Here is a 24,482-nt window from a genome sequence, read left to right as displayed (position 1 = left end):
AAAAAAACCCAAATAAACAAAAAACAAATAAATCCTTAAGATCAAAATCTTATTCACTTTTTAATTTTTAGTTTTCCAAGACAGGGCTTCTCTGGTGGCCCTAGCTATTCTGGAACTTACTATGTAGATCAAGCTATCCTTGAACTCAGAGATCTGCCTGCCTCTGCCACCTGAGTGCTTGGATTAAAAGTGTGTGCCATCATGCTGGGCATAAAACTTCAGATCAAAAATTTTAAAAATTAAAAAATTTGGATGTAAATGTCTATTAACATGAGAAATACTAATTACTAGTTAAGTAAGTAAAGACATCAACAGCAAGCAAGTGTGGCAAAATACATTAGGTAATTTACAACTGATTCAATCATTATCTGTTTTCCAATTCCTCCAGGAAAGCAGTGGAACCATTAATCTCACTGGCACGAGGAACACAATTTTAGGCCTATATGGTCAATAACAGTTGGATACATACTGTATAGTTCTTGGGATTGATCTTAACACCTGCTTTAGCACCTCCAAATGGCACATCTGAAAGAGAATAGTGAAAGATGTTGTTCCATAAAAGCTTAAAAAACATAAAAACAGAAAAGTATTGCCAATACAGGGAGAGCAAATATCATCAAGTGTTTCTGGAGTATTCTTGCATCTTCTTACTTACCTATATACAATCAGTTATCTGGGGGATGGGATCCAACCCTAGACAAGAACTTTATATTTCCTATGTACATAATCTACTGGTAATGATGGAGGACATTTTACTATTGCCTACATTGTGTTTATTGTTTGTTTTTCGAGACAGGGTTTTCTGTATAGCCCTGGTTGTCCTGGATCTCTCTTTAGACCAGGCTTGCCTCAAACTCAGACTGACTTGCTTCTGTCTCCAGAGTGCTGGGATTGAAGGCGTGTGCTACCACAGCACAGCCTGATTCCTACCATTTGACAATAGCTCACCTTATAAGTTCAGGTATGGAGCTTTCTACTTGGAGCACTATTCTGGTGCTCATATAGTTTCAGATTCTGAATCATTTCAAGACAGGGTTTCTTTGTGTAGTCCTGGCTGTCCTGGAACTCACAGATCCACCTACTATACCCAAGTGCTGGGATTAAAGGCGTGAGCCACCACTACCCAGCTACATGACTGCTTTAATTCTAGAAAATTCCCAAACTAAAGCCAGTGCTGAAGCCGTAGCTTAGTTGGTGGAGTACCTGCCTAGGATGAAAAATGCTCTGGATTTAATTCTCAGCATCACACGAAAGCACATATGTTAAACTTGAAATGAAATCTCACCGAACAGGCATTATATATAATGCCAGCCAGGTGTTAACTGTATTTAAACAGTATTCTACTACTTCTAAGAGAATATTTACTTTCCTTCTACTATGATTTATTTAGACCATGGATGAGCATTTAAAACAAGGGTTATGCTTCAAGAAAATTCAGTTAGCTCTATAAAAATGTCACTGTTATAAGTTTGGAAATGATGACAAAGTTCTTATTTCTTTAATTACCATGTTCTCCTTGGTGATATATATTCCATTACCTATGTGTTACAATCTACACTGACATACAACTATAATGCAAACACACAAATAAAGAGAGAAACCAGTCTATACTTCCCATAGCCCTTAGAGAGAGCCTAAGCAACAAAATACACGAGTTATAATTCAGAAATGAAGACGACTATGAAAGAAAGTAAAAAAATCAGGTCAGGTTTGGTGATACATACTGCTAATCCCAGCATTTGGGAGGCAGAGGCAGGAAGATCTGAGTTCAATGCCAGACTGGTCATAGAGTTTCAAGCCACCAAGGGCTGGCTATCTATCTATCTATCTATCTATCTATCTATCTATCTATCTATCTATCTATCTGAGACACTATCAATAAACAAACAAAGTTCTTTAAAAAAACAAAAACAGTTCTGTTAATTTTTGTTTGTTTTTGTTTTTATTTTGCTTTGTTTTTCGAGACAGGGATTCTCCGTGTAGTCCTGGCTGTCCTGGAACTCTGTAGACCAGGCTGGCCTCGAACTCAGAAATCTTCCTGCCTCTGCCTCCCAAGTGCTGGGATTAAAGGCGTGCGCCACCACTACCCGGCCTGTTAATTATTTTTATAGCATACTAAAAGTAACCAGTGGGCCAATGAATTGGCTCAGCAGGTAATAGTCTAAGAAGCTTGACAAGCTAAGTTTGATTCTAGGAGCCTGAGAAAAGGAAGTAGGCAGAACCACCTCTACAGTGTTGCCTTTGACTTCCACATACATCATTATAAACAAAGCAATAAGAAGAATTTTAAAAAGTAGCCGTGTACAGCCACATTTCCCCAAAGAGTTGTCAGGCATCAGCAGAGAGGGCCACTCACCGACCACAGCGCACTTGTATGTCATTAAGGAAGCCAGTGCCTTTACTTCATCCACACTCACGTCAGTGCTGTAACGGATACCTGGGGAGATTCATTTAAAAAAGGAGGGAAGACAGATTTACATCTACAACTTCTGCTAAGTTAACAATAATAGCTATAAATTGAAAACGCCATACCTCTTATATTTTACAGACAAGCTATTTCTATATACAACTGAAATACCTTTTTTTCTTTTTAAAGTTTATGAGACAGGGTTTCTCTGTGTAGTCCTGGCTGTCCTAGGACTTGCTCTGTACACCAGGTTGGCCTTGAACCCTGTGCTGAGCTATAGGTATTTTATGTATAAGGACACCATAAAAGGTAAAAGGGGGTGGGGCTGGAGAGATGACTTGGTGGTTAAGAGCACTGACTGCTTTTCCAGAGGACCTGAGTTCAATTCCCATCAACCACATGGTGGCTCACAACCATCTGTAATGGAATCCAACACCTTCTTCTGGTGTGTCTGAAGACAGCAACAGTGTATTCATATACATAAAATAAACAAATTAAAAAAAATAACTCTTAGAGACTTAAAGACAACTAGTACTCAAAAGGCTTTCATCCTGACACCCAGCACTGCAAAACCAAACAAATGCATGCCAGTGAGATGCCTCAGCAGGTGACAATATTTGCCACTAAGCCTAATTACTTGCCTTCAATTCCTGGGACATATCTGGTAGTAGATAACTGATACACATGTGCTGTGGTACCCAACATACACACAAATTAATCAATACCAAATAAAAAATTATTAATGTTCTCTTACTGGAAAAATAACAGCTAGAAATGTAGAGTATAACAATACAAGTTTCCACTGAGGAGCTACAAACTCAATGTTAAAAAATATTAATGGGAGGCTGGAGAGATGGCTCAGTGGTTAAGAGCACTGACTGCTCTTCCAAAGGTCCTGAGTTCAATTCCCGGCAAACAACCATATGTAATGGGATCTGGTACTCTCTTCTGGTGTGCTTGAAGATATCAACAATGCACTCACACACATAAAATAAATAAATAAATCTTACAAAAAATATTAGTGGTGGCACGCACCTTTAATGCCAGTACTCAGGAAGAAGAGGCAGGAGGATCTTTGAGTTTAAGGGCAGCCTGGTCTACAGAGTTAGTTCTAGGACTGCCAGGGCTATGCAGTGAAACTGTCTCGAAAAACAACAAAGCAAACCAAAACCAAAACACATGTTTCCAATAGATTAACTTTTTTGTTTGTGGAGAAAAATTTCCCCAACTACACCCATGTGGAACTATTAGTCACGCCACAGGCATTTTTCTGCAGACTATGAACTAATGAAAAACTTCTACTGGAGTGAGCTATGGGAGGGGTTGTCAGGAGAGCAGAATAAGACCTGGAGCAGACAAGTCGGTTAGGAAGGGAGCAGAAGGTAATGAAGGTTGTGTTACCTGGGGCTAACTTTGCAAACTTTCTAAGTAATCAATAGTTCACAGGTGCTCTTACTACTGGACTACTGGGCCCAGTAGTGATAACACAACATCTCAAGGTAAACCCCAATAAGACAAAAAGACCCCCACTCCAGGAAAGCTAGTTGTCCTCTCTCTGGGACCCAACCCAAAAGACAGCCAGTCACTAACCTTGGAAATCCTTCACGACATTTGAATAGACATTTAATATATTTATATGAGAATAGGACTATAAAATGCATATACACTGTGTTAAATTACCTAATTCAGTACACTGAAAAATTAGCACAACTGGAGTACACGAAGAGCGAACTATATAGGTCTAGAAACAGAGGAAGGTATGTTGTGATTTTTTTTCTTTATCCTACAGTATCAGAGGCCTGCTAGCCTCTCTTGCCACTGGTATTACTGTGTTTGGCTTGGGGCAGCAATGTCAGTGGGTTTAGTGATCAGCACCACTGATGGTGGGCATAGAGGGTTTTAAACCATAAGCAGGAGCTCCATGGCCACTGGACCTAGAAAGGCCAATGGGTCAATTACAGACCTGTGGATTACTGATTGGATGTCATCAGGAGGGGCCTAAAATCTAGGGCCATGTTCTGCCCTGCTGACAAAATAATCTATATACTAGTCCAGCAGAGAAAATTACAGATACCACCATGATGATGTTCATTATTTATCAATTAGGGAAAAACTGGAAGGGCAGACCCTTGTTAGTCTGTGATAAACAAACTACCACCATAAAGAATTTAGGGAGGAAAGGTTTTATTTCAGATTACACTTCCACATTGCTGTTTATCATCAAAGGAAATCGGGGCAGAAACTCAAACAGGGAAGGAACCCTGGGGATAGGAGCTGATGCAGAGGCCATGGAGAAGTGCTGCTTACTGGCTTGCTCAGGCAGGTATCTTATAGCCACCAGTCCAGGAGTGGCACTGACCACAGTAAGCTGTGCCCTCCAGCATCAATTGCTAATCAAGAAAATGCACCACAGGCTTGTCTGCAGGCTAATCAGGTAGAGGCATTTTCTCAACTGAAGTTCCCTTTTCCAAAATTACTCTAGCTCATGTCAAGTTAACCTAAAACTTGCCAGCATAGGCAAAGACAGAATGAAAAGTTTACCACCACAGGAAACATTGAAATTAGACAGTTTATTCTTCAGCCCCTCTAGCTTCCATTTTAATTACCACATGATTCCCAGCATGCTTAGGAATCTAGTGACTGGGAGACTCTATTTAGTTTGGGCTGGCCTCAGTTGCCTGTGTGCTGAGATTACAGGCATGCACCATCATACCAAGCTGTCACCCAACTTTATACTCAGTAGTTTAGCATCCATCAAACCTGTTGGAGATGAAATGTAAGTCATTCTTAGAAGAATGTAAATGCACAAATCAGCTGGAGTAGATTGATACACAGGAAACTGAGGCAGAAGCCCAAGCCCAGTGCAGGGCTGGATAACATAGTAACATCTAATTAAAGAGCCAGAACACATCCCCAAAGAACAAAAACCAGGGCCAGAATGATGTTCAGCAGGTAAAGGTGTTTGTATCTAGAAGTTCCATCCCTGGGACCCACATAGTTGAAAGGGAGGATCATATTCTTGCAAATTGTCCTCCAACTCCCACACACATGCCCCAACCTAAATTTAAGGGGCTGGTGAGATGGCTCAGCGGTTAAGAGCACTGACTGCTCTCCAGAAGGTCCCGAGTTCAAATCCCAGCAACCACATGGTGGCTCACGACCACCCGTAATGAGATCTGATGCCCTCTTCTGGTGCATCTGAAGACAGCTACAGTGTACTTAGATATAATAATAAATAAATCTTTAAAATAAAGTAAATGTAAAATAAATTAAGTCTCACAAAAATGAAAACAAAGTCAAAGCAAACCAAATCTTCTACCTCTTCAAAACTAGCTGGAATTGCCATGGCGATAGAGAAAAAACAAACCACCAGCTCATTACTTAGAAAAAAAAAAAGACTAAGTGAAAACCACAACTGACAGCTTGACATTTTCCTGTTGCTAGTTGAATCAAAACCAAACATACATTCATGTAAACTCCTTAGCTACCATCCTTTTGTATGATGAATTAGTAACAACATTTTTGGAAACTTAAATGTTTTTAAAAGTTCCTTGAACTGGGGTCTCCTTAATGGGGCATGGCTTATTCCCCCAGAATTCAAATCCCAGTGGTATTTTAAATTATCTACTTAATAAACAGGAGTCCTAGGCTGTGACTGTAGCTCAGGGCAGAGGGTGCGTGTAAGGCCCTGGGCCTAATCACTAGCAAAGAAAGCAAAGGAAAAGGAGGGAGGCAGAAGGGAAGGAGGAAGAAAACCAATGAACTTACTCTATGGTGCCAAGGAACTGCTGTCTAAGAAGTCAGGAAACATAGGTTTTAAGAACTGCTAACAATGCAGTGGTGGCGCATGCCTTTAATCCCAGCACTTGGGAGGCAGAGACAGGTGGATTTCTGAGCTCAAGGCCAGTCTGGTCTACAGAGTGAGTTCCAGGACAGCCAGGGCTATACAGAGAAACCCTGTCTCAAAAAAAAAAGAACTGCTAACCCACTTGGAAGAGATAAAATGTAAGCTTCTTGGGAAACAAAGTTTAGCTTCTTCATTAAAAATTTAAAGTAGATCTTACATATGACTTAAAAAAATTACAACTACAACTTAAGACACTGGATTAGCACTTATGACTAGCTTTCTCCTTTGGGAGTGGGTATTCTCAGTCACTTAAATCTGTATTTAAATCTGAGTTCAAATCCCAGCAACCACACGATGGCTCACAACCATCTGTAATAAGATCTGATGTCCTCTTCTGGGGTGTCTGAATAAAGGTAGGGTGTACTTACATATAATAAATAAATAAATCTTAAAAAATAAAAAATAAAGGGGCTGGAAAGATGGCTCAGTGGTTAAGAGTACTGACTGTTCTTCCAGAGGCCCTGAGTTCAAATCCCAGCACCCACATGGTGGCTCACAACCACCTGTAATGAGATCTGATGCCCTCTTCTGGTGTGTCTGAAGACAGCTACAGTGTACTTATATATAATAAATAAATAAATTTAAAAAAATAAATAAAGTTGGGTGACATAGGTATGGCCTGACTGTGTATGACTGTAATTCTAGCACACAGGCAACTGAGGCCAGTCTGGACTACATAGTTAAAAAAATAAAATAAAATAAAATAAAAGGTACCCTTGATATCCACATGAAGTTGGGCAACATTTAACAAGACAAAAAGGCAACAGTAACTATCCTAACCTGCCATAAAAAGGTTCAAAGGACTGAAGCTATCTAGTTTCAATGGGTCTTCAGAGAATAAGGGCAGAATTACCATAGAGGAAAGGGGAGCAACTGACTAGGAAAACAGCAATCAAGAGGGGACTGTGTGTAGCTGTGTGAATCTAGTTCTCTCCTACTGGGTGGATCCCAGGGATGGAAATCAGGTCAGCAGGCTTGGCAGCAAACACATTTACACGATCAGCCTGATGAATTACCTACACCCCTATTCTCTTTGCTGGGGTATGTCCTAAAACATCTCCTGAATGATCTAAAGCATTCACGATAATACATTAAATACTATGCATCTTTTGTACACATATATACATATCTGCATAAACTATTATTTATTTATTTATTTATTTATTTATTTATTTATTTATGTTTTTCAAGACAGGGTTTCTCTGTGTAGCCCTGGCTATCCTCGAACTCAGANATCCACCTGCCTCTGCCTCACAAGTGCCGGGATTACAGGCATGCACCACCATAAACTATTATTTTTCAAATTAAAAAAGCACCATGTGCTGAGAATTGAAGCTGGGCCCTTACTGGTGGAGACATTTCCTGAGCCTTTATTTCATTCTTATTCTTTAATTTTTTGACACCGTGGCTCTGCAGCCTTGGCCTTCCTCCTGCCTCAGTCTCCTAATTGGTGGAAGTGTAGGTATGAACCATCACACTTTAGCAAAGAAATCACTTTATGGTCGCTCTTTGGCATATCTAAATTTCCGGCACCATGGTAAAGCATATGGATATGTTCAGACAAAGGTCTGGCCATACAGAGGTAGGGTATTGTGAGATTTTATACCACTTCCCAGAACGCTGCACCAGTTAAGATCATTAATGACCTACTCCTGGAATTTTCTATTTAGACTGCTGTTGAACAACTTTCAGGTGGGGTCTACTGTGGTAGCATTCTTTCTCTCCCCACTCTCTTAGACTGAAAACGTTACCTTTGACTCTTCCCATCTTCATCCCATACCTCCGAAGACTACCACTGCTTCTTCTAAATACTTTAGTTTGCCTCATTTCCTTTCCATTCCTATTACCTTCATTCTTAGTTCTGATGTTATTTTCTGTAATCCATTAGGTTTATCACTATGTATTCTACAAAGCTAAAACAGGAAAACTCTCTGTCCATCACCTTTTTAGTTCTCTGCCCTCAGGGAAGGCATTCCCTAATTTAATTCACATCTAACACTAACCGTCGAAAGCTTCAACCTCACAGGTTAAATAAAAGCTCAACAATCTCACAAGATCACCCTTTTCAGAAATTAGTACAAGGACTGGGTCTGACTTGGCTATACACTGGTGGTTTCTATAGTCCCTCCTCTGGTTCAGTAATATGCTGTCCTGCCTTATAGAACTCAAATACCTTACACATAACTAAGGATTCACCAAGGGAGTTTCCTTCCCCAAGGAGCTAGGGGCACACCATCTGCCAGGCACAAAGATGAGCTTATCATGCAGCTAGCTCTCTGAACCCCTCATTATCATATCAACTTTTGTCTTTTTGAGGACCTGGGATCACTGTGTAGCCTTGGCTGGCCTGAAAATCTCTAAAGACCAGCAGAGCATTAAACTAAGAGTTCTTTCTGCTTCTGTTTTTAACATCTGCAACATTAGTGGATAAAATCTGATTTTCTCAGAATTTAAATGATTACACTGGTAAATTCAATTTCTTCTGGTCTTAAGCCAAAAGGCTCACCTGCTCTGCTCCTTTATGGGACTATTAATCATTACCCACTTTTCTGGGGTTATGTGTACTGGTGCTTAGCTTCTGATTATGACTTGCAGATTCTACACGGTGTGCTCTGAGACACCCGTAACTAGTTAAGTGTCCATGCTTAAAGAATGGGAGAAGGGAAATCTATAGCATACGCTGCCTCAGGTTTCAGAGCTCTTCATTTGTTTGCACGTTAAGGCCTGGGGACACATGGCTTTTATGAAATGATATGTCTGTATAAAGGCAAACAATTCTGCATTTAACTAAAATGTATTATATAAACACCATATCACAGCTGAGTGCTAAAGAATCTATGAATTATATGGCTTATAAAACAAGTTAACTTTTGTATTGTATTTCGTAGCAGCAAGACACAGTTACACAAGATACCCATCTACTGATTTGAGGAAGTTTTAACATAGGAGAAAGAACCATTAACGGGAAAACTTCGACTAAATATGAGATGAAGACACTGAGGGGCAAGATAGAAGACAAAGAAAGTGGCTCCTATAGTCAGTTGATCGCTAAACCCTTCTAAACCTTTTTAACATTTCACCGTGTGGGTCTGAATGCTTTGCCTGTATGTATATACATCTGTGCATGATGCCTAATGTCTGAGGAGGTCAGAGTAGGCACAGCTCCACTGGCACTGGTTCTGCGTCACCACTGAGTGCTAGGAATCAAACCAGGTATTCCGCAAGAGCAGCTAATGCTCTAAACCAGAGTGGTCTCTCTAGCCCCTACACTGATTTTTAAGAACTTTACACTAAAACTGTTAATAGAATAATCTGTTGAGAAAGTTGTTCTCTTCAGAACAGATGCTGCAGGAGAGATACAAATGGAGTAGTGAGGGAAGGCACCCACCGCAAAGACAGATTTACCCTAGCAAACAACTGGATGACAGATGATGTACCCAGAACATCATGTCCAATGGGAACAATCTACTGTGTTTTAAAACATGTCAGAACCTTTGAACAAATCTTGTCAAAATCAATTAAACAATTATTACAATATCCATCTTTGCTACAAAAATAGATTTTTTTTTTTTGAGACAGGATCTTATCTATCCAGGCTGGCACTGAATTTCAGATTTTCCTGTGTTACAGAAAATCAGGTATGCATGCAGCCATAACAGGCTACTGACAGAATCCAGGCCTTGAGTGTTCCAGTTCTCAGTTAAGTCTCTGGTCCTCTGTAAATCCTTACCATAGGCAAATCTAATAGCCTGTTAAATATGACTTAGGAAAAAAAAAAAATCACAAAACCAAGTTTTATTAAATATTTACTTGAAATAAAGTACTCACCAGCACTCCCAGGTGGTCTTTACTTTAAACCATCTCTTTTCATTATAGATTAGACTATTGTTTCAATACAGGATTTGTTTCTGTTTTTTTGAGATAGGGTCTAACTGAGTGGCTCAGCTCTCAGAGCTAGGATTGCGGCAAGTCACCAGACCTGGTTCAACCTTGAGGCTTTATTTTAGGAAACTCAGGTATAAGGTCACTGTGGAGGAAAGGTTAGATACAGAAGGTTGAAGGCTGGGAAAAGGATGTCAAGGAACAGATGAGGTCTCTTGTAATAAACACTGGGAGAGCTGATGAGGCAGGAGGATCAAGAACAAAATTCCCAAAACACTATGAGAGAGAAGACAATTCACTTTGGCATGGGGCAGGGGGCTGGCAGGGGTGAGGGGGTGAAGAGGCAGTGTGATGTTAAATAAATTTAACGGTTTACTTGGTAAAACTTGGTTACTTTATCTTGCTGTATCATCATGCAGTGCTGCTACTGTTAACTAACTACAAACCAGTTTCTCTATTTCTGTTCTGTTCACTCCACTTTGAGCAAGTGCTATGGTTACTGTGATCTGGTAAGGCTGATGATAGTTGTGGCTAGGTTCAATTATTTTGTTAAAACTTCTGTGACAAGAGCACTTAAAATAACAAACTATGGCAAACTCAAATTGCTTTAATGACTATGGAATGGAGCTAGTGGCAACCAGACAGAAAATAAAACCCACCAAATCACAGGATGCACGCACACCCTGGGTAAAGACAAGGACAGTTTAGCATTTGCAATACAATGCCTCCTGCTCTACAGACGTCCTTGTTTGTTCTGGAGCATGGTAGAATTTGAGTTCCTGGCTTGCAAGAGGGTGAGAGGGAGGGAGGAAGGGAGGAAAGGAAGAAGGTGAGGTGTAGGAGAATGACTACCCCTTTTATATAATTTTGAGCTGCATGGGAAATCAGAGGTCAAAGTGGTTCCAATGGCTTCTAGCAGAGGGAACTACAGGGCTAAGGGACAATTAGGCTCCAAAGGGGGATCCTAGACGTGGGTAGACTTAATGCGAATTTGGTAAATCATTAAACCTTTAGCCACAACCTTTGTTCCACCACTGGGAACACCATCACAGCCCCAGTTTTTCCAGTGCAGAAACATTTTTATAATTTTTAGTCAGCTGGTAGTAAAAAGACTACTGAACAGAACCGAGGCAGACAAAGGGCTAGTCCTGCAATTCTCACTCAACCTGTGGGTCTCCCCATAACCCCTGCAGGGGTTGCATATCAAATATCCTGCCTATTATATATTTACATAACTATTCAGAACAGTAGCAAAATTACAGTTATGAAGTAGCAACGAAATGAATAACTGTTCTAGTCTAACCTCTGTGCTCACTTGACAATTCAACCTCCATCAAGGCTCCTACTCAATACATTAAGTTTAAGCAACAGAAAAAAGGTGGTTTTTCTTTCAATAGTCTTTTTTTTTTTTTAAAGCACCTTTAACGCTGTATTACGAACTGTAGTGTGGAGAAAATGAAAAACATTCTTTTCTTCCCTAAAAAAGTCTGTAAGCCAATCTACACACATCCCAAAAATTTAAACCATAGGATACCCTGGTGACTACCAAATCTAACTGACTCAACTCCCTAAGGACTCTCTACCTTTTGCCTAGGCTCAATTCTGGTACTAGCCAGGACAAGAACACACCCCCAGGGCTATTTCATTCTATTGGCTGGCAGGCAGTTCTGTAGTCTACACCCTTTAGATTTTAATGTCAGGTCGCCCTGTTTGTCAGAGACCTTACTCTGCTCGATATTTTACATTTTCCGAGGGAAGGAAAGAAGCACAACACAAGAAAGTCATCAGTGTAAAATTATATTAATTTAGAAGATTAGTAAGCTGCGCTGGTTAATCAAACTTTCAAGATTCCAACTCCAGAAAGAAAATCATTTTCTCTGTTCTTGTATCATCGGCTGCTGGCGTTAAGGGTTCACGATCTATGACATGACAGGCACCGAGGCTAAAGAAAAGCTGTACAGTGTCCTCAGAGAAGTCAGCATCAACACATGTAGAGGCTTGGGGCAAAGGCTTGCCCAGTAAAAAGGCTGGCATATTACGTGGTAGTTTTAGGGCGGAAAAAAAAAAATCAATATCCTCTAAGGCTGCCACACCCGAGGCGGGGGAGCCCGAAGCGGGGCACGGCCTGCAGAACTGGGCTGGGCCGAGTAGCGGCCCGGGCTACGGGAGTCTGGAGGGGAGGGAGGGCGGAAAGGGACCGGAGGGCGCTCACCTCCCTTGCAGGGCGTGCGGTGCTGGCTGTGCTGGGCCCGGTAGCCTTCGATGACCTCCCAGGAGCCGTCGTCGCGCCGGATGGGGAAGGAGAGGCTCAACACATGGTTGCAGGGCTTGATGATCCTCAGGATGCCGCGCACCCGGTTCCGCTTCTGCTCCTCGCTCTCCCGGGTCTTCAGGTCTTCCACCAGCTTGTCCTCTACGATGCTGGCGCCGCGGTCGAAGAAGCCCTCCACCATCTTGAAGAAGTTGGGGTCGTCTTCGCGGTCGGCGGCCGCTTCGCTGTAGTGGCGCCGGGCGACCGGCGTGAGCCCGGGTTGCGGGGCGGCGGAGGGCTGTCCGCGGGCCCAGCCCAGCAGCGCGGCTGAGTCTGCAGCCGCAGAGCCCAGGGCAGCGGGCCCGGCGCGGGACAGCAGCAGCGCTTCGCCCAGACGGCGGTACATGGCGGCGGCGGCGGCGGCGGGCTAAGGCGAGTGCGGCGGGAGCTGTAAAGACGGGAGCTCGCAGGCCTGGACCGCGGGGAGGAAGGGCTGGGCGCGAGCTGCCCTTTTAAGCCGCAGCTTCCTGCTTGTCTGGCTGTCCCCTCCCCTGCGCCGCTTGTCGCCCCACCGGGAGGACGGACTTCGGCGGCCGCGCGCCGCCCAGGGCGCTGGGCCTCGCCTCCGCCCGCCGCGGCCTTGCCCGGCCTCCAGGCGGCGGCGCGTGCGGCGGCGGCTGCGGGGGCGCGCCCTTGCAGATGGGCTTGGCGCGCATGCTCGCGGGCGGGGGCGGGGCTAGCGTGGACGCGCGCGGCGCGCGACCCGCGGCCCGGAGGCCTGGGCTCCTGAGAGCGAGCGGTCGGCGGCGGCCGCGGCCGGGAAGGTCGGTCCCGTGTGCACGCGCGGCGGCCTGGGAGGTGGAAGCGGACTGCGGGGAGGCGTCGCTGGCTGGCCGGCGGCCCCGGCCGGTCGCATGAGTCACCAGGCCCCTCCTTTCCGCCTTGGGCCGGAACGGTGTGCGGAACCGCTGCGCCGCCGGCCGGAGAGTGACGCCGCGCCGAAGCCGCCGAGGCGCGGGGCGAATCCAGACTCATCCCGAATCCCGCTGTTGAGGAACCGGGAAAGCAAGAAGCCTCGGGACTGGAGGGAGGCCCTGACCCCACTGACCTTTACTTTGCACAAGGTTTTAATTTGTTCTAGTCAACTTCAGCGATTTTGAGGTAAAACAGTTATGCAAAGCATTGTTGACTCTTTCGCGTGCCACATTATTTTACACACACACCACACACACACACACATATATATGTGTATCTATCTATCTATCTATCTATCTATCTATCTATCTATCTATCTATCTATCTATCTATCTATATTACACATATAATTTAAATGGTCTAGGATCTGATTACTAAGTTATAATTTTCACAATGGTAGCCAGGCTTGAGTGCTACCCCAGAACCTGAGAGGTGGAGGCAGGAGGATAGAGTTTGATTCCAACCTGGGCTACATGAGATACTCATTTTTCTCAAACAAAGCTACAAGAAAATCCAGTTGAAAACACACACACACACACACACACACACACACACACACACACACACACACTAACATACTAACATCCTTTAAGGCAAGCCACCACGTGCCACATTACTAGTAAAATCACCCCAGAGTGTCTTGGCGATTTTGTAAACCCTTGTACTTTGTGACATCATTCATCTCTTACATGACTTTATTTATCTACTAAGCATGGAAGAGAAATTCTTAGTTCTTCAGATGTTTTGCACATGTGAAGTGACAACCTAGACCAGTTAAGTTCATTTACCTCAGCGTACTCTAAAGCAATATTGATCTTTCCTTCCCAGGGTAGCTTATATCTTACCTTACTTGCTGAGTGATAACTGTTAACTGTATTTATTATATATTAATATTAATTACATTAATATAAACAGTGGTTGATATAATAAAATATATTAATTTATATAATTAATAATAAACAATAAATGATAACCATTAATTATATTTGTATTGTGTTTTTTAGCAAAAAAGATTTTCCGGCCTGCAGCATGACTTTGGCTTGATGTGAAAAGATTAAGGTACCAAATTTCCTTTTCACTTGATAATATTATCACTCTACGATTTTATATTGCGCAAAACAAAACATTCTACCCAGAACCTAAAGTTTCAAAAGAATAAGACTCCCAAATCCTGAGGTTTAAGCATTAGCCTGACTAGTGTCTGTGAGCACATGGAAGCATATCTTTTGATATATTGTTTTGAAACAAGAGTCTCACATTATAGCCAGGCCTGTCAGTAGTTCACTGTGTAGCTCAGTGGGATTGCCTGTTAAACTACCATATCAATTTTCTTTACTGATAGTCATAGCCTTAAAAAATGTTTAATATTGCTTTTTCTATGAATTACCTGAATTGAAGACATTTTTCGAAGGAAGAAGAAATACAACTGTAGAAATGATTTTTTAAAAAAATTCATATCACTTGTGTGTTAGTATGTTAAAAATAGATAAGATCTGTGGTGCTGTCTGTAATCTCAGCACAGGAGGAATCAGGCTGAAGCAGGAGGATTGCCATGACTTTTAGGCCACCACATTCATGTCACATAATGAACTCAATAGCCAGAAAGATACTGTGCTAAGGACAGGAAGGGAGGAAGCAAACACAATTAGAACTCTGAGAACCTGAGAATATAGCTTTGTATTAAAAAAATTTAGTAATGTTTTAACATTACATGCAAATTACACAAAATCTAAAGAGTATATATACTGGTAGGTTTTAAAAATTAGAGTGAGCAGGCATGTTAGCACATGCCCATGCTCTTTGGCAGAGTCAGGGTGAGCTCTGATGTGGAGAGGAGCCTGGTTTATAGAGTGAGGAACCCTCCCGCCAACTCGCTCACATCCATCAAGACAAAGAGTGAACTTCTCCAGCTCTGCTTCTTTAACCCCTGTTTAGAACACAGATGGAGTTTTCCTTTCATCCTAAAGGAGTTACTGTGACTCCTTACTTACAAGGACAGCCTGAGACTTGGGGGCACATTGTTGATGTTTCCCTATCTAATAAATGGGCTAAGAGTCAAACGTACATATCTGACCCCCAAAATTCTGTTATCTTTGCTTATCCAAAAAGCATATATTTGCTCTACTTAGTTTTACATCTGACTGCTTTGTAAAGTAGATAAATAATATCCAAATTACACTTTAATTATTCATAATAATTTCCATTTCAAAAGGAGACCAAAATTTAACTTGAAAGAAATTTTAGTCTTTGATGGCATTCACCAAAGACCAATTGGTTTTCTGCCTTTGAGGTTGATACAACTTTTCCTTGCTATTTTACAATCTTGCTCTGTTCTTGATTTGTAGTGTTCTTTTGTACTTTCAAGTACTTGAAAAAAGATTTTAGAAGAGAGCTGGAATTTATACATAGCATATAAATATATGAGCAAAAAAATCATTGGATGAATTATTTAGTTTGAAAGGGCTGTGTACATTTTCTATTCTGTACATTTTATTTAAATGTAGTCAGTATATGATCTTTAGGGGTTATGTTCTTTCACTTAACATGTTTTAAAAGTATATCGATTGGGGGGCTGGAGAGATGGCTCAGCGGTTAAGACCATTGGCTGCTCTTTCAGAGGTCCTAAGTTCAATTCCCAGCAACCCGTGGTAGCTCACAACCATTGGTAATGGGATCTGAAGACAGCTGTAGTGTACTCATCATATGCATAAAAATAAATAAATAAATAAATAAATAAATAAATAAATAAAATCTTTAAAAAAAACAAAACCGTATATTGATTGATGTAGCACGTGTCACTCTCTACTTTATCGCCTGGTTGTACTCCTCTCTTTATGACCTATCACTAAGCTATACCCACAGTGTCACACCTCCCCCACCCTTCAAGACAAGGTTTCTCTGTGTAGCTCTGCTGTCCTGGAATTAGCTCTGTAGACCAGGCTGGTGTTGAACTCACAGAGATCCACCTGCCTCCGTCTCTGGAGCCCTGGGATTAAAGGTGTGTGCCACCACCGCCTGGTTAGGAACATTTTTGTAGAAGTTTTTGTGTAGAAGTAGTTCTCTGTTCTCTTAGGCGTTTAGGTGGGAAGGGTAAATGTGTGGTAAGTGTGTTTGACATTTTGAGAAATTATCAAATTGTTTCCCACGCTGATTGAACTATTTTAATACCTGTTGTCCTTGTAAATGGGTTCCCGTTTCTCCTCACCAGTGTGTCTCTGTCTTTTTGATTGTAGCATCTAGTGGGTGTTAAGTGGAATCACTTGCCTATCCTTGAAGTCTGATGATGTTAGCTTGAGCATCTTGCTGTTGTCTTCTTATTGTACATTGCTTTAGGGATGTGTCTTTAGATCCTTTGCTCATTTTAAAGTTTGCTTATATGTCTTTTATACTTGTCATGTTGTGTAGCCCTGGCTGTCCTATAATTCGCTTTGTAGACCAATCTTGCCTTGAACCTAAGGAGCTCTACCTGTCTCTGCCTCCTGAGTGCTGGAATCAAAATTATACACCTTCATATCTTGCTCACTCACCCTTTCTTGTCCTGTTTTATACCTTAAGTTTAGCCATTAACTTACATAGCCCAATCATAAACAGTCTTGCCTTTTAAGTACTGAGTTTACAGGCATAAGCCTTGATACCTGGATTGTCCTTTATTTTTTGAGGCAGGGTCTCATGGAGCATAGTCTGGCCACAAACTCTCTTGTACCTGAGGATGACCTTGTACTCTTGACCTCTTGCAACCGTTGGTATTACAGGCATGTACTACCTCACTTAGTTCCCTTTCATTAATGAATTGTGAGACTTCTTTTGGTACTCTGACTTTAAGTTTTTTGTTAGATATGTGTTTGCAAGTGTTTTCCTCCTTTCTAAGTGTTATCTTGTGTATATAATATGGCATATATACTTATATGTCTTAACTTATTGTCTGGAAAATAAAACTGATTAAACATGTTGTTATATCATTTTATTTATCCATGTGCCCATTCTTTTAATTAAAACTTTATTCTTGTATGTAGTAGTGTGTGCTGTTGCAGCACATATGTGGAGGTCAGAGGACAGGTTTCAGGAGTAGGTTCTCTTTCTGGAACTGGGGATCTATTCAGACCTTTCGACTTGGCAGCAAGTGTCTTTACCCACTGTGTCACCTCTCTGGCCCTCAGTCATTTTTATATCAGTACCACACTTTTTGATTATTCTAGCTTTTTCATTTGTTTAGAGACAAGGACTCATGTAGCCCAGGTTGGTCTCAAGTGCTTGTTTTATAGGTGTCTCCCTCCCTCCCTCCCTCCCTCTCTATTTCCCTCCCTTTCTCCCTATCCCTTCTTTCCTTCTTTCCCTCCTCTCTCTCTCTCTCTCTCTCTCTCTCTCTCTCTCTCTCTCTCTCNCTCTCTCTCTCTCTCTCTCTCTCTCTCTCTCTCTCTCTCGTCTGTCTGTCTGTCTTTTCCTTTCTCCTTTCACTGTAGTTTTGTTTTATATTCCAACCGTCTTTTTTTTTTCTGATTGGTTCCATGACACTTGAATTTCCATATAAATTTTAAGATCTTGCTGATCTTTAAAGATTTCAGAATTTTGATGATTATGTTGAATCTATAAATCAATTTGGGACAGTTCTCAAAAGTTATAAGAGAATGGGACCCAGAAATTCTGTAGAATTACAGAACTGGTATGTCAGTGGTGATCATATTTCAAACTATGAGCTCTTTAATATCATGAAAAGAACTGAAAATCATAAGGACTGCAGTAATATGTTTTATATTTATAGATTTGTACACATCTGACTTAAAGTTTTTGTAGAATTACCTTTTAAGGCATTGGCCTATGATTCCAAAAAATTGTGTAGTAAACTAATAAAAATAAGATCTTCACTTTTGAGTTTTCATGTGTGCGTGTGCGTGTGCGTGTGCGTGTGCGTGTGTGTGTGTGTGTGTGTGTGTGTGTGTGTGTGTGTGTAGGGGGGAGCAGGATGAACCAGAACATGATGTCTTTGTCTTAGCTTTCTAAGTGCTAAGATTGCAGTCTGCACCACCATTCCTTGTTTGCACTTCTTTAGGCAAATTTATTGCTAAGTAGTTTATTTTACTATTTTGTGAGATATAGTCTCATCTTGTAGTGCAGGTTGACCTTGAGTTTGATCTGTAGCATAGTCTAACCTCAAACCCGAGATCCGTTGTTTCTGTTTCCCAAGTATTGGGACTACAGGCATGTGCCACTATACTTAGCTTCTTTTATTCTTTTTAATGTTTTTGAGACAGGGTCTCAAGTGGCTTACGCTGACCTCAAATTAGCCTTGACTTGAGATTCTCCTGCTTCAGTCTCCAAATGCTGGGTTTTATAGGCATGTGCCACCACACCCAGCAGGGTTTGCTTTTATAGGGGATCAGTTAGTAAATAGAGCTGAGACAAACATGTTGACACATGCCTGTCGTTTCATCACTTGGGAGTTTGAGGCAGGAGACTTGTCAGTTTGAGTTAACCTGTAAGCCCCGGGAGTGCCATGATTTTTAGCTTTGTGTACTTATTAGGGCTGGAGAGAGTCTCAGAGGTTAAGAGCATGTGCTGCCCTTGCATATGACTTGGGGTTGGTTCCCAGCACCCACATGGTGGGTGGCCCACAAACATCTGTAATACAGTTCCTAGGGATCCAGTGCTAGTTTTGGCCTCTACTGGTAGCCTTCACATGGTGCTAAGTAACTCATGTGGATACAAACACACACACTCACACACACACACACACACACACACACAAACTCTCTCTCTCTCTCTCTCTCTCTCTCACACACACACACACACACACACACACACACACACACACACTTAAAAAGAAATAAGCCAGGTGGTGGTGGTAGCACATTCCCACATTCCTTTGCCCCCAGTACTCTGGAGGCAGAGCAGGCAGATCTCTGAGTTTGAGGTCAGCCTAGTCTACAGAGAGAAAGTTCCAAGATGGTCAGGACAACACAGAGGAACTCTCTCTTGAAAAAAAAAAAAACCTTTAAAAATGCTAGGTCACAATAAATAAACATAATAAACATAGTTTGAGGCTGCCACCCTTCTGTGTTTTTCCAATAAATCTGTTGTGTGAAATTTGTGGTATTCCTTGGCTCCTGACTGCCTGGATACCTTTCCCCTCAGAGCTCTAACACTGGGTCTCTCATCACTGAGTTCTGGAGTGAGCAGGTGGGGAGCAGATTACAAGGTAGCACAGCTTGGTAGGCATGGCCAGTGCTGCTGGCTCACCCCCATTGGAAATGTAGAAAAGAGACACGGACTCCTTCAGTAAGAACAGTTCATATCCTGGGATCAGGAGACCAGCTGACTGCGCGAGCCCAAGCCTCTGGGCAGTGACGTTAGGAACAGGGATGGACCATCCTGGATGGGAACCTAGCTCTGGGCCCCGGGAGAGACAGCTGCAGCCCCTGAGGAGGAGTTTGCATTATTTAAGTTGGGGGGGTGGGGTGGGGGAGCCGGCAGGAGAGCGCGGATGGGGAAGGAAACAGCTGCTAGCAGAGGGCGATAAACAGGATGCTGTGAAAGCTGAGAAAACAGGAAAAAGAATTGTAAAAAAATTTAGGTCAATTTAATATTGTGTTGACATTTGAATAGTAATAAAGCGGAGTTGAAAGGTAGGGCCTATATTCTAGATCAGGAAAAAGTGAGATTTATGGTAGAAACAGAATATTACTTGGAGTGTAATCGCACTTGCTCCCTAGGAGCAATTAGAGTTTCCAAAGGCAGGGAAGATCCAGATCAGCAGCATTGATGTGCTGAGCCAGTGGGTAAGCGGGGCTCGATTTAGAACTGGATCGAAGAGGGAAGGGATACTTGCTAATGGGTTAGTTAGGCTGCTTTGGCACATTCACATACAAATAAATGGCTTAAGCTCAAGCCATAAACTAAGATAACTGTTGCCTATCAAGCCTAGAGAAAGTTTTCTCACTGTAAGTACAAAAGGTCAGTGATAAGGTCAGGCACCAAAGTACTCTTCTCCCTGTTTTATATTCAGATAGCTAGTGATGTTTTACCAAATGGTTATAAGATGGCTGTCTTAGTTCCAGGGGTCACATGCAGGCACAGCTGAGTCCTAAGATAGAACAGCAGTTCCTACCCCTTTGATAATCCTTTCCAAAGGCTGCCATCCCCCTCAGTTCTCTTAGGCTAGGTCTAAGTTGCATGTCTATGCCTTGGCTGCAGGGAAGGCCAAGAGAAGGTCACTCCCCAAGCAGTAATTGCTTTCAGTCAACTTTTCTAGTTTGTTTTATCTTTCTGTGATAAAAATCATGATAAAAGACACTTGGGGAGGAAAGGCTTTATTTGGCTTACTATCCGATCAACGTCCATCAGAGAGGGAGACCAAGGCTGACACTTCAGCGGAACCCGTGGATGAATGTTACTCACTGTCTTGCTTTTTGTGGTTTGCTCAGTTTTTTTTTTGTTTTGGAATTTTGAGACAGGGTCTCTCTGTGGCCCTGGCCGTCCTGGAACTTGCTATGTCCACCAGGCTGGCCTGGAACTTACAGAGGTTTACCTACCTACCTTTGCCTCCAGAGTGCTGGGATTAAAGGCAAGTGCCATCATGCTTGGCCAGCTTGCCTTCTTACACAGGTTCAGGGGTGGCACTGGCCACAGTGGGCTGGACCCTCCAAGGTCGGTCATTAACCAAGAAAATGCCCCACAGACTAGCCTCACAGGCCAGCATCTTCTCCGTCGAAGTTCCCTCTTCCCACATAACCTTGGCTTGTGTCAAGTTCACCAAAAACTAGCCAGCATAACAACCAACAGTACTTACCATGCTTGCCTCAGAAAAGAACTACCTTCCTGTTTGTTTTTTCATTGTGATCATGTAGTTCCGTAGAGGACTTTGAATGGAGGAATACTTCTGGAGTATGATATGAGAATTATGATGCTTGTGTTTTGATGTTTTCAACACTAAAATCTGAAAAATCTAGTTGTAATGGTGATCATTTTAAGATCATGCTTCCAGTTTTTTGAATAGCAGCTTTGTGATCCGGTATTTACTGTGTTATTGGATAGGAGGACAGAATAGAACTCCATCCTCAGCTTGTGGCGGTTGTAATCAAAAGCAAGTGCTGAAATGGTCTTGACAGATTTTTCTGAGAACGTTGCTATCAGTGACTTGTTACCAGTGCAGGACACAGGCACGTAGTTTAAAACATTGAGAGCACTAATGTGGCCTTTAAATTGTTAGCCGTTCTTGCCTTTGCCAAGGCAGAGATGATAGACTCTCCAGAGTCTCTGCTTCAGAGACACTTTAGCACAGCATGGTTTAGGGTGGTACTACTTTAAAGATGCATAAAGAAGCCCAGCAGTGTTGAACATCTTTAATCTCAGCACTTGGGAGAAAGAGGCAGATAGATCTCGTGAGTTCAAGGATGACCAGGACTACACAAAACAAAACAAAACAAAACAAAAACAAGATATAAGGAGGAGGGTAGAAATACCCTTAAAAATAGTTACCCACCAGAATTTCCTTATTAAATGTAGAATATTTATGATTGTCTCCTTGGTGAACCCTTGAAAATAAAACACAAAGAGATTATCTTCATATATACAAACATGTAGATATATAATAAAAATTTAAAATATGTATAAATGACCAAAACATAAATGAAAAATGGAAATGCAAATAAAAATCATTGATACTATTTCATATCCTCTAGGAATGACTGTAACAAAAATAAAACGAAGGGCCAGGCAGTGGCCTTTAATCCCAGCACTTGGAAGGCAAAAGCAGGTAGATTTCTGAGTTCCAGGCCAGCCAGGACTACAGAGTGAGTTCCAGGACAGCCAGGGCTACACAGAGAAACCCTGTCTTGAAAAACCAAAAACCAAAAAGATACTAAGTCAAAGAAGACAGACAGAAACAATTACATGATTCCATTTCTGTGAAATGTGCAGACCAGGCAGCTCCATGGCAACAGGCAGATGAGTGGATTCCAGGAGGTGAGAAGCAGAGTCTTGGGGTTGGCCTTCCTTTTGAGGTGAAGGACACACTGGAATTAGGTGGTGGAGACAGTTAAACAGTGTTATGAGTACATTACAAACTGTTGAACTGTAAATGTTGACATGGTAAATTGTATCAATTTTCTCCCCCAAATTTGATGTCTTTTCTTTTTTTTCCCCTTTATTTATTTTGTGTGTTTTTGCATGTGTGGCAAGTGTGTCAGAACATGAGTGTGGTGGTCAGAGGACAGCTTGTGGGAGTCCACTCTTTTCTGTCACCTTGTGGGTCCCAGGGATCAAACTCAGGTTACTAGGCTAGGTGGTAAGCGCCTTTACCCACTAAGCCATTTTACTGGATTTCGAACCTTATTTTCACTTAAGAATTGACTACAATTAATTCTTTTAGCAACCTAGTTAACTTCGCTATTTTACATTAATTTGTCTTTATACCATAGTTGAATGTCACTGATCCACAGAATCAGTGCACAGAGATTTTGCAATAAGAACATTGTCAGGAAGAGAAATTGTTTTTCCTGGCCTGAGCATGTAGCACAGTGCTAACATGCTTGCCTAGCATTGGTAAGACCCTGGGTTTTATCTCCAGCACCTCAAAATAAATACATTCTTTCCCTTCAAGCGTGACACATCATGAATGGTGTTGCCAGATGTCATGTTACCCATAATCCTAGTACTGGGGAAGCAGAGGCAGAACTGCTGTGATGCCGGGCGGTGGTGGTGCACGCCTTTAATCCCAGCACTCGGGAGGCAGAGGCAGGCAGATTTCTGAGTTCAAGGCCAGCCTGGTCTACAAAGTGAGTTCCAGGACAGCCAAGGCTATACAGAGAAACCCTGTTTCAAAAAACCAAAAAAAAAAAAAAAAAAAAAAAACAACTGTTGTGACTTCAAGGGCAGCCTGGGCTACATGACAAGATCCTATCTTAAAAACCCCCACTAAAACCGAGTCAGACAAAGCTAGTGAGTGGTGTGATCCAGTTTGTATTTTTAAAGATCTCTTTATCTGTTTTGTGGAGACTGGCCTGGAGAGACCTGGTGACCCTGATACTGTCCTGGGTTGTTCTACAGTGAAAGCACAGTTGAAAGGTTGGCTATGAAAGGTGGAGGAAAGTGAGTGTGTTCTGGCTTCCATAATGCTACCACTTTGAAGATAAATAGTAACATGTAGGACATTTTGAAGTTGAGATATTTGTTAAGGCAACCAAATGAAGCTGCTAAATGGGAGCACTATCAATAAAAGTTTGCAGCAGATCTGGATCACAGCTGTAAATGATATTTAAAAGAATGACAAGAAAACTTAGGGGTGGAGTATAGAAACAGGGTGGTTCCCAGTGTAGTCATGAAAGAGCCCACATGTGCAAGTTTTTCACGGTGGATTATGTCAGTTCTGTAAGGATGCACTGGGGACTATAGAATGGCTTAGGGGGAGTGCCTCTGTGCCAGATGACTGGAATTCAGTCCTGAGCACCTGTGTCGTCAGAAGGGTCCTAACTCCAGCTCCAGGGGGTCTTGACACCCTCTTTCTTCCCTCTTGCCTGTACATGGGAGTGTGCATGGGTGCTTGTGTGTGAGCACCTGGGCGCACCTGCAGAAAAGGAAAGAATGTACTGGAGAATTTGGAGATGCTGTACAGGAGGTATATACATATGGGGTAGGACAGGGTAGTTGGTACCTAAGGAGTCTTGGAAGGGCCTTTTTTGAGAACTTTAGGTTGAAAGTTGATTTTATTCGATATTAGAATGGCTATTCCAGCTTGTTTCTTGTGACCATTTGCTTGGAAATTTGTTTTCCAGCCTTTTACAAAAAGGTAGTATCTGTCTTTGTCCCTGAGGTGAGTTTCCTGTATGCAGCAAAAAGTTGGGTCCTATTTATGTAACCAGTCTATGTCTTTTTAATTGGGGAATTGAGTCTATTGATATTAAGAGATATTAAGGAAAAGTCGTTGTTGCTTCCTATGAAGCCACATAGGAGCTAAAGAAGCAAGTCTGACTTAGGATATTGAAACAGCAGGGAGATTCCTATCCATCAAGGTCCTTTCTCAGATACTAAATAGATTCTGGAAGTCTAACTTATAGATGTAAATCTTG

General features: G+C 42.1%; 2 protein-coding genes across 4 annotated transcripts in view; one reads left to right on the top strand and one right to left on the bottom strand.

Annotated features, from left to right (window-relative positions):
* The window catches only part of Glud1 (glutamate dehydrogenase 1), a 33,827-nt gene extending 20,795 nt beyond the window's left edge, over window positions 1–13,032 (bottom strand). The window contains exons 1-3 of the mRNA XM_021203080.2: window positions 12,409–13,032; window positions 2,357–2,437; window positions 470–525 (exon numbers count right to left, since the gene is read on the bottom strand). Of these exons, the coding sequence (XP_021058739.1) occupies window positions 470–525; window positions 2,357–2,437; window positions 12,409–12,853 (582 nt within the window). The 5' untranslated portion in view covers window positions 12,854–13,032. The remainder of the gene's footprint in view (window positions 1–469; window positions 526–2,356; window positions 2,438–12,408) is intronic.
* Window positions 13,033–13,277: 245 nt separating this feature from the next.
* Shld2 (shieldin complex subunit 2) overlaps window positions 13,278–24,482 on the top strand; it is an 85,216-nt gene continuing 74,011 nt past the window's right edge. For 2 of the 3 annotated variants that reach the window (XM_029541962.1, XM_029541963.1), the window contains exons 1-2: window positions 13,387–13,608; window positions 14,427–14,481. The gene's annotated coding sequence lies outside the window, so the exon portion shown is untranslated. Of the gene's footprint in view, window positions 13,609–14,426; window positions 14,482–24,482 lie in introns of all 3 variants that reach the window. The other variant, XM_021203850.2, reaches the window with a different exon arrangement.

The sequence above is a fragment of the Mus pahari genome, chromosome 8 (genome assembly GCF_900095145.1).
Source record: "Mus pahari chromosome 8, PAHARI_EIJ_v1.1, whole genome shotgun sequence".
In the NCBI taxonomy this organism is placed as follows: Eukaryota; Metazoa; Chordata; class Mammalia; order Rodentia; family Muridae; genus Mus; species Mus pahari.
The sequence above is the reverse complement of the archived record's forward strand: the minus strand, read 5'-3'. Positions and strand labels throughout refer to the sequence as shown.